Here is an 11,577-nt window from a genome sequence, read left to right on the forward strand (position 1 = left end):
AAAATAATTGAATATCTGTTTCTTGAATTATTTTTATTGGATAGCATGGAAAAAATTAAGCAAGTTACTTTTTTTACAAAACTCAATTTCGATTTAATTTGAATTAGTTATGATTTTTTGAAGTTTCAAAAAAATCGGGATTGAGCAACAGGGATACGCGCGCGGAACAGGCTGCATGCAGCCTCCTGCGTCCACATCCCTCGCCCATGCAGCCCCTTGCGTGCCCATGGAAGCATACATTTACTATTCGTAATTCAATTCTAATTATCATAATTAAATTAATTAATATTTTTTAAATTTAATTCATGATATTATTGTAATTTGAATTTGAAAATAGTAAATATCTATCTTTTTTGCTTAATTATCTATCTTATTTTTAAATTTGATTATATCTTATCTTATTTTTAAATTTAAGGTCAGATATTAAATTTTTTAAATTAATTTTTTTTTTTAAATAATTTGACCTTATTTAAATTTAAAATAAGATAACTATAGTCATGTGATTTTAAATAGATGTAAGATATTTTGTTAGTTAAGCCTACTTTTAGGTCAGGGTGATACGTACATTTATAGAAAATTAAATTTGAGCTGTAAATTAATTTAAATTAATTTTGTAACAACTTAAATTGAATATTTTTCTAAATATTTATTGGAAATTATTACTAAGATGGAAGAAATTCATGTTATCTTCATATCCATCTAAGTAAAATTTATAAATATTAAATTAAAATTTATATGTAGAATTTTTCTTTCTAAATTGGAAATTTTAATTAAATAAATATATATATATATTTAAAATAAATAGATAAAATAATGAGATTCAAAGAAAATACAACTCTCTTTAAATAATGAGCTTTATTATTAAGATATTCGATCTCCATTGTTGGTTTTACATCGCGTTTGTTTTAGTGAGTAATCCTCCCTAATGGAGGAACGTTCATTAGCGATTTCGCACCGTTTAATCTCGAAAGATAAGTAGTTTGTAAGTGTTTTATATGGTATGGATCACCCTAATGGTGGCGACCATATTTGACTTGCAAATTATGAAACAATGGTGGAAGCTCATAAGATAGAATTTCCGCCTTGACTCTTACCCCTAAAAACGGGACAACGTGAATTCCAATCTTGATCGAATAAAAGGTTGCTAGAATGTTTAACATTTTAGATGGTGACAACTCTATTCAATGGATGGTAGCTTTGACTCTCGCCTAAACGGGACGATATCGGTTGTTGAAAACCTTGGAAATTATTTAGGATTGTATGTTTTAGTATTTTCACTTGTCATTCCTACTTGCTATATGTTTAATAATTTCTGAATTGTGTATGAATTTATATTGAACCATGTTATTTTCTGTTATTAAGTTGTAGTTTAATTTCGAATCTTCATTGTTGGTCTAACTTGGTTTGTTTATCTAATGAGATAAATCCCTAATGGATTTTCACCAATAGACATACATAATAGTGTTAGATCTCGACACATAAATATTGTATATGCGACATCTAGCTGTTCATCAATTGATGACACCTTAGACTAGTGTTTTTACGATATGAAACAAGAAGATTATATAAATAAGATTACTTTGACTTTCGCTAATCGAAGCATCGTTGGATTCTTATTTAATCAACGAAATTATCTAATTCTCTTGGCTTATTCATTTCGAAGAGCTGAATAACATATCATTGGATGAATGGTCTATAAATCATTTCATGTCATTCTATATTTTCTCTTAAGAAATTAAATGACGCATATGATTATAATCCCGAAATTCTATTCCCAATTGATATAAATCCTCAATCTTAGAAATCTCCTACTTTATGGGCAAATTTGACTTAGAGTTAAATTAGTAGTGGTGGTCCAAGAAAGAATTACTCATTATATTTGGTTGAATTTCGTCTTTGACTTTAATTTTAGAATCAAACGAAATTTTCTTATATTTCTATTTCCGAGCAATACGGTTACACTTTCCAAGTGTTTAATAACCATTTTCTATCAATTGATTCAAGCATGGAATATGAGTTTGGTATTCGTGACCGGGATCCTTTTATTATTCTAAGAACTCTTTGATGTAACTATACCTAAGTCATCAAAGAACCTTTACCACCTTTTTTTAATCTATGGCATTTGTATCTTGTTCATAGTGGATTTGACAGAGATCAATCTCTGTAAAGAGTTAATATGCCTATATCCTTGAAAGTAGTTCATCTCATTCGCGAGATGGATGTACATTCGAGGGTGGATATGAGTTTTCGTTGTATTCTTAAAACGATCACTTTAGATTATACTGTGCAAAGAAATTTGAAATGTTTGAAAAATTTCATAAATTTCTAGCAATGGTTAAAACCATTAAGGTAAGTGGTTAAAGATCTTCCGAACTGATAGGGGTGGAGAAATAGTTAGTAGATATGCAGTTCAAAGATCATTAATTTGATTTTTGAATTATATCCAAACTTACCTCCCCAGAAATTTCAATTTGCATATTGATGATTAGTTACTAGTCGTTGCCTAAATCTTATGGTAATACAATTTCGGAATGATGTAATGGTTGGGTACTTAATGTAAATCATTACTAGATTCATGGATGTCCTAATCAAAATCTTAAGAAAAGCTAGAACTGTTAACCATGGTTTGTTAGCTATTCTAAGTGATTAGGGGTGGACCATCCCATCGTCAATAGATGAGAAAGTGTTTGTTCAAACAAATACTACTTTTCTAAGAAAATGACTAAGTCTGAAATTAAAGTAGCAAATAAAGGAGATATTTTTTCTTGATTCCAAAAGTGTTCTATCATCTTATATGACATATGATGATCCCACTGGCTATGTTGTCTTGTCACAACCGAAGAGATCAATACCATTTAGTTTTCTTCGACATAATTCACGGTACCTTGTCGTAGTGGGAGAGTTTCTAGGAACTCACCTTCTTATTACTTGGGAGACACTAGTGATTAAAATCCATTGTGAGTTTAAACAAGTAATGGATTGTCAAGATAAGAAAGCCCAGAAGAAAAGCCAATAGAACTATGGTTTAATCCATTCACACATTACAGATAACCTAAAGTTTTCTATTACAAGGACATAAAAGGAAATTTTAGTTAATAAATTACGATACATGGACTTAACAAATACATTCTAGTATTATAGGTTTGAGTTTATCTAAACCTATGGCTTGTGGTATGCACAGTGAGTACTTACTCTAATGCAAACGACTTACTTTAGTGAATCTTTGAGCATTTCTTTCACAATGGCAATCTATAGAAGCTTCTCGACTTCTAGGCATAGGTTTTATTTATCTAAGGAAAACTCTCAACTATTCCAGAAAAGATAAAGCCATTTTTAAATCAACAGTGAGAAGTCTTAGATATGCTTTTGTATGCCTTAGACCAGATACTTGCTGTTGAGTGGGAGTAATAAGTAGGTATCAGATTAATCCAGGAGAAGAACATTGGAAGACAATCAAGTAAATCCTAAGATTAAGAAGAGGAACTATATGTTAGTCTATAAGGGTGTGTTTAAAAGCTTCTTGCATTTACACCACATCCGGATTTCGAAATTTGCCTTTGTGCTAGAAAATCTTTACGATAAGATGGTGATTACTCTTGGGGTGGAATAGTGATTTTGGAGAAGTGTAAAAACCTATCGAAGTCTACAGGTTTACCGAGAAAGGAATGTTGAATGTTAAAAGTTGCGGGAAAGGTACTTATTCGGTCCCAGGGAAAGTTCTATACATTTTTGGCACCATTCAGTGCCTTAAACTACTAGTGTTATTTCTTTGATTAACCTAAAGTAGTTGCCAAAGGTATAGAATCCGGTATCCAAGAGGGTAGACATATAGAGAGGATGATCTCCTTCGAGCTTGACCAAACGAACATAAATGGTGGAGAAAAGGTTGTGTTTAATTCAACCTTTCAGATCCTATTACGAGGAGTTTACTACTACTACACTTGATTTGTATATCAAAGTGTTGAGATTATTTGAAATGCACCTTTTGTTTTATATTAGTGCAAGTGGGAGTTTTTTGGGTTTTATGCCCTAAATAAAAGTCATTTCAATATAGTAAGATTTACTTATTAATATAGATCAAAAATAACATTTAATGTTGCATGGTTCACATGATTTATTTCATGATTATATGTACATAATGTATGAATTCATCAGAAACCCTTTTCACATACCTGATCCCGTTTATTGTGGTGTCAACACATTGGAAAGTAAACATGACTATGTGAATAAAGTTTCCTAGATTTATCAGACACAGGGTTTTACTGATATGATAATGTACAACAGAGTTTACTTGCATTTGGAGAAGTGCTATGTTCTTTCTAGAGCATTGGTTAAAGTAAAGCTCAGGTTGGATGCATGGAGTATGCATCAGAAGGGACCGATATTGAACTTTGACTTAGATTTATTAAACTTACCATAATATCTATTCAAGTCAATATTGCCTAGTTGATCCTAGATCAAATGATCTTAATCCTCTTATGATTAGGCTCAATCTCAGGAGGCTATTCGTGTTCTTTGATTTGTTAGTTAAGCCTACTTTTAGGTCAGGGTGATACGTACATTTTGGGAACACGGTAGTGCAATTGAGTGGGAGCGCTAACATAAACATGGAATCTATAGCTTCTATCTGGCGAATAGTAAGTAAAGGATGATCTCCTTCGAGCTTGACCAAACGAAAATAAATGGTGGAGATCTCATTTCACATAAGCTGAAATATCATTTATACGGGGTTAAGTGTTTTAAGGATTAAAATACATCGTAGGGTGTAACGGTAATCTAATCCCTTTACAGTGTAGATCATTCATATAGAGGATCATTGATCAAATTAGGATTATAACAATGGATAACTAATGATGTGTCTATATGGTGGAACATATAGAGCATTCTATGTACTGAGAGTGCAATTCTAAGTTCTATGCGTGGATTCAACGAAGAATTAATAAGTTAGTGAATTTTAGTAATAAATTCTTGATCTACTTATTGGAAGCTCGGTTATATAGACCCATGGTCCCCGCACTAGTTGAGATAATATTGCTTGTAAGACTCATATAATTGGTTTTGATTAATCAATTATAATTCTCAAATTAGACTATGTCTATTTGTGAATTTTCACTAAGTAAGGGCGAAATTGTAAAGAAAGAGTTTTAGGGGCATATTTGTTAATTATGATACTTTGTATTGTTCAATTAATAAATATGATAAATGACAATATTATTTAATAATTATTTATAGTTATTAAATAGTTAGAATTGGCATTTGAATGGTTGAATTTGAAAATTGGCGTTTTTGAGAAAATCAGATGCAGAAAAGGTAAAACTGTAAAATTGCAAAAAGTGAGGCCCAAATCCACTATGCATGGCCGACAACTTTTGTAGGGAATTTAAACTGATATTTTCATTATTTTAATGCCAAATAATTCAAACCTAACCCTAGTGGAATGCTATAAATAGATAGTGAAGGCTTCAGGAAAAAAACACTTAAATTTTCTATTTTTCCTTCAGAGAAAAACCTGAGCCTTCTCTCTCCCTATCTGGCCGACTACTCCCTCTCTCTTTCTTCCCTCTTGAATTTCGAAATTCTTAGTGTTAGAGTAGCGCCCACACACAGCAAGTGATACCTCAACCATAGTGAGGAAGATCGTGAAGAAAGACTTTCAGCAAGAAGGAGTTTCAGCACTAAAGATTCAGAGAAAGAGATCCAGGTTCAGATATTGATAATGCTCTGCTACAGAAAGGAATCAAGGGCTAGATATCTGAACGGAAGGAGTCATTATATTCCGCTGCACCCAATGTAAGGTTTCCTAAACTTTATATGTGTTTATTTCATCGTTTTAGAAAGTTCATATTTAGGGTGTTAATCAACATATTTGTGAGTAGATCTAAGATCCTGGTAAAATAATATCCAACAGTAACACCATTCGAAGATGATAACAAAATCATCCATGAAGTCTTTGAACGCTTGGTTCATCAAGTGTATAAATGCTGCAAGGGTATTTGTTAATCCGAAGGACATTACCAGAAATTCATAGTGTCCATACCGGATCCAGAAAGTCTTGGGAATATCCTCTTCTTGAATCCTCAACTAGTGATATCCTCTTTCCATGTAGCTGATAAAATAAGTCATCTATCCTTGGCAGAGGATACTTATTCTTCAATGTTAACATATTCAACTCCTGGCAATCAATGCACATTTGTAAAGTTCCATCCTTCTTTTTTACGAACAAAACTGGTGCACCCCAAGGTGAGGTACTTGGTGTTGTAAATCTTAAATCCAACATCTCCTGTAACTAAACTTTCAACTCTTTCAGCTCTGCAGGTGCCATCCTTTAGGGAGCTCTTGATACAGGCTCTGCCCCTGGTATTAGATCAATCTCAAAATCAATTTCACGTTTCGGTGGTAACCCTAGTAACTCCTCTGGAAAAACATCCAGAAATTCTCGAACTATTGGGACATGCTCCGGTCGCGATGGTGGTTCCCTGGTTGTAACAACTACATTTGCTAAGAAACCGATGCACCCCTCACACAACAAATCTTTTGCCTTAAGCACTAAAATTAAGGGAATTTGGGATCCCTGCATCTTACCCACAAATGCAAAGGGGTCCTCGTCCTCAGGCTGAAAAAGTTACCATCATTCTTTTACAATCAATAGTGGCGTTGTATTTAGAAGGCCAACCCATGCCCAAAATAATATCAAAGTCTTCCAAATTTAGTTCTATCAGATCAACCAATAACTCCCTTCCTTCCACAAATACGAGAAGGGATCGAACCCACCTGTTGGAGATAACCAGCTCTCCAGTAGGCAGTAAAGTTTTGAAGCCTCTAGAAAGTACATCACTAGGTCTATTCAACTTTTCAGTTATTCTACTTGAAATATAAGAATGTGTCGCACCAGAATCAATCAGAACAGTTAATAAAGTATCGTCAAAAGAAAGCTGACCTGTCATAGTGGAAGGGCCAGCATCAGCCTCGGCTTGAGTTAGGGCAAACACCCGGGCAGGAGTAGGTTTATCATCCTTCTTTTGTTCTGGTAGCAGCAACTGTGGGAAATTCCTCTTCATGTGACCCACTAGCCCACATTGAAAATAGGCCCTGGCCTTCACCCAGGTAGCTTCTTTTACATCTCGGGCATTCAGGAAAAGTCTTCCAGTTTTCCTTTCCATTACGACGAAAACCTTGGTTACCCTGGAACCGTTTTGGCCTGCAGCTGATGGTTCATTAGGCCTTTTGTTGCGATCACTAGGGTCAGTACCCCTACCAGAACCACACTAGATGTCTGCTTCCATGAATCTCTTCTGGCAATATTTTTCTTTCGTATCTGATCTTTTGCACCCTCAGCAGCTAAGGCCAATTCAACTATCTGAGCATAAGTCCAAAAAACCCAGGTTATTTAGCAGCAACTATCACATCCCTTGCGATATGTTCATCCAATCCTTTAATAAACTTTCCTTTTCTAGCAGCTTCAGTAGCCACTTCATGTGAAGCAAATTTTTCGAGCTGATCAAAATTAGTGGCATATTCTGTTAATGTCATGCTACCCTGAGTCAATCGTATAAACTACTCTTCTGCCTTTTCGGCCCGAATAGACTCATTATAGTACTTCTCATAAAATAAGGTCCGGAAGGCATCCCAGGTCATGTTATTTAGATTATGACCCTGAGACACAATCTCTCACCAGATGCGGGCATCTTCTTGTCGCAAATAAATGGCACATCTAACCCGATCATTATCCTCGACCCGCATAAAATCAAATATGGATGTTATCATAATCATCCACTGCTCTGTCTTGAGTGGATCATTGCCACCCTCAAACACTGGCGGGTTCTGCTTCCTAAACCGCTCATACAACGGTTCCAAACAGTTCCCTGCATTCGGTGGCACTACTAGAGGTACTGGAGGATCAAGATTAGGGTTTAGAGCAGGCTGAGCTTACTTCTCCCTCAATTCTCGAATTTGTTCACCTTGCTGCCAGATCCTCTCTTGCATCGCGACATATAACTCTTCCCATTTTGTTGGTGGGGGAGGGAGGGTTCTCGCCCTCACCAGCAACTCCGAGCCCAACTAGCTCGCAGCTACCTCTACCAGTATGCCTCGAGTGCATAATTTATACACCTATAGTCACATTCTAGGCATTAACAATACTAATAAGTATTTCCATATATCATAATCCTTCCCACACATTTCCAATATTAACAAAATTCAAATAATCAAATAATTAACAAATTATCTATTAATAAAAGCTTACTGAACCATGAGTCAAACGAGTCCTCGCAGCCAATGTACATATCAAACCAATCTTTAGGAACTAAAAACCTTGGCGCTCTGATACCATGTTGTAACGCCCTGTCCAATAGGGACGCCACGTGTGTGTACTTTTATAAATTTCGTATTTATATACTATATAATTATACCAAAAGTGTGGATAATTAAATTTTGATAAAGGCAGATTCGGTGCAAGGCATAATGAAGAACATAAAAAACAACAAGAGCAGTTCAACAACGAGAAGAAGCATGCTGAAAGTTTTAATAGCTGGGCTGATTTATCATATTTGGGAGGCTAGGAACGATGTTCTATGGAACCAAAAGATGAGGCGCATCCAGGCAGTAGTGAAGCACATTCAAAGGGAGAGCAAGCTTAGGATCATAGAAATTATGCCCAAGAAAACTAAAGATGTAGATAGAGAATGGATTGTGAATATCTAATTCATTGATAGATAGATTGATTTGGTGTAATTGTTTGCATAGATAGTCTGGTGGGTAGATTGAGGAATTCGGATCATTGTAAGTAATCAACAGTTGTAAGTTGTGAAATTGTAAATGTTGTTTGAGCAATACAAGTACCGTATTCATCAAAAAAAAAAATTGATAATTAAAATCAAACATATAAAACTTCTTTATAACAAAAGATAAGTAATATTAACTATGGGGTCCCCCTGTTTTCAAAATTTTTACAAACTCGTTTAATAGTGCTTTTATAACATAAACTTTGCATTCCTAAAATACCTTCAAAATAGAGCATCCTGTTCACTGGGTCGTGCCACTGCGACTGATATGTACATTGCTACTACGGCCTCGAACTCATGGTTGCTCAACCTTTGCCTTCCCTTTACCTGCACCATAAAGCACCCGTGAGTGACAGAGACTCAGCAAGAAAAGTGAATAAAACAATAAGAAGCAATATTGTACAATTTAATCTCAAATTAACATGCATACACATTTACACAATATCACAAACACACAATCCTGGTACTTTATAAAGTACCCAAAGTACCCCCTTACCACTCGTTAACCATGAGCTGAATATGTAACTATCATTGCCCGATGAAGCAAATAATAAGTAAGAAACATATCTGCGATTTCAAGAGTAATTACTCGTAACGGTAATGACCGTTTCCAACCCTAGGTCATAACCGAGGCTCAACAATCATTTAATTAGAATCTTGATAATAATCAAGACTATAACCATTCAACCGCTAACATTTAGCCACATACGGTGCTTAACACTTTTCTTACCTCAATTCAAAACTCAAGCGTGTGGGCCGACCTGAGTGGAAAATAAGCTGGGCAATCCCGTTCCTATGTCACGACAATTGAAACTTAATGAATACCTTAATCCAAAATTCCAAAATAAAACCCTAACTCAAAATCAATAATAACCTAACTCTCAACAACTCAAAAATAGGTCAAGCATCCCATAAACAACCTAAAATGGATGCTACGCAACTCCTCAGGCCAAAAAATGAACCTCAAGAAAACCCGAGAATTCTCCCTGCAGGGCAACCGGTCGACCCGTTTTGGCAAACCAGAATTTCTTGGGTTCTCTCTTTCGATTTTGACCCAAAACTCCTCCAAACCTAACCAATCTTTCCAAAATAGTATAATAACTATAATACAACATATCTCAAGCTTCTAAACACAACAATTCATTCATTGAATCAAAATCACACATTGAAGTGAAGAAAACTCAACTTTGGATTCATCAAACCAAACTCAATTCAAACAGCCATAAAAACCACTTAAAACCATCTCCAACATATTCAAAAACCTACCCTAAACATTCCCCAATCTTAGTCTAATCTCTACAGCCACAAAAATGCAAAACCCTACATGAAAATCGTCTCAAAACCTAGCGTTTTCAGTCCAATGAGTAAGGAACTGACCTCAAACACCTCTAGGTTAACTTGGAGTTAAAAGGCAACTTGAAAAGAAGGATTTGCTGAAGAAAATTCCCCAAGGCTGGCTAGTTCTAAGCTTGCACGAAGGAGAAGAAGAAGTTGAAGCTTTTTGGTGCCTTAGCTTTTAAGTTATCTCATATATAGGTTTTCTTTTTCTTCTTCTTTTTTTTAATTTTATAATCAGCCCACAACATTAAAAGGGACAAAGTACTTAATTGCAAAAAGACTAATCTACCCCTCAAAGAATAGCCTAAGCTTTAAAAATAACCTAGCGCATTATGGTAATTTTACTAATCCATTAAAACAATATTCCAAAATTCTAAACTAGTCTGGAATACCTTTCAAAATAATCCATCCATTAGTGTCGTTATATTTCTCACCACATCGTCAAGTTTCCACAGTCGCCTGGCCTGAAAAATATTTTTATTTCAAAAATGGTATCCATGATACCCCCATATCTCAATATAATCTACGTAATTAATAAAGTACGCTTTATATATTCATTTAATAGATTTCCACTAATTGATCCAAGTAAGATCATAATCTTACTTCATTACCAAAATAATTATATATTTAATAAAATATGTCTAATTAAATATCAATTTATTTTTTGGGATATTACAAAGACCTCTGTCGAAAGTCTTCCTCACAAAATTAATAGTTTGGAGGCAAGTTCTGTTGGTGATAAGTTGATAACAGCAACACAAGGTGGTTTCATTGGTTGGAAGGCCACTTTTTAAAATTTCTCGGAGAAGATAATTATTACAACTTTTTCTTTGGGAGGTTAATAACATGAGTGACTGGGAACATGTTATACAATAGTGGAATCGAAGCTTTCTTAATGGATCCAATATTAGTCCTTTATAGTATTAATTATGGGAGTGGTAATAGTAGTTGGATATAAATCTATAATAAGGTATAAATTAACTGTCCACATTGAATTAATGGTACATAAAGAGTCAAGAGATAATTTGTAAGGTAAAACGATAATTTTGACAAACTCTATTTATGAACTAATAATTGGAGGACAAATTACTTATATTGATTATATTAATAGACTGCAAGTAATAAGTTTGTAAATATAATTCTATATTTTCAAAGAGTGTAATTCCATATTATATTGAAGTAATAATAGAATTAATAAACCAGATTATTCTATTGATGAGATACATAATAATGAAGTGTTTATTGGAGCTTTAAAATATAGGTCCATGATCCCTGAGTCACCTCTATACAACATTATACAGGGAAAGATATATTTGATGAATGAATTTGAGTGAGAACTAATTTCTATGGGAAATAAATTCTTAAGGGCAAAAGAGTAATTTTTGAAATTATTGTTTTGAATAATTATGACAATTATGAATTGCATAATTAATAGTATGTTGTATTGTCTGATACGGTA

General features: G+C 34.2%; 1 protein-coding gene across 1 annotated transcript; it reads right to left on the bottom strand.

The window, feature by feature from the left end:
- Positions 1-6,325: 6,325 nt before the first annotated feature.
- Positions 6,326-7,160, bottom strand: LOC115717778 (uncharacterized). The gene is made up of 2 exons (XM_030646753.2): positions 6,726-7,160; positions 6,326-6,613 (listed from the first exon to the last, which is right to left on the bottom strand). Exons 1-2 carry the CDS (start codon positions 7,158-7,160, stop codon positions 6,326-6,328), a joined length of 723 nt encoding a protein of 240 aa, XP_030502613.2.
- Positions 7,161-11,577: the final 4,417 nt, after the last annotated feature.

This window comes from Cannabis sativa, chromosome 5, assembly GCF_029168945.1.
Source record: "Cannabis sativa cultivar Pink pepper isolate KNU-18-1 chromosome 5, ASM2916894v1, whole genome shotgun sequence".
NCBI lineage: Eukaryota > Viridiplantae > Streptophyta > Magnoliopsida > Rosales > Cannabaceae > Cannabis > Cannabis sativa.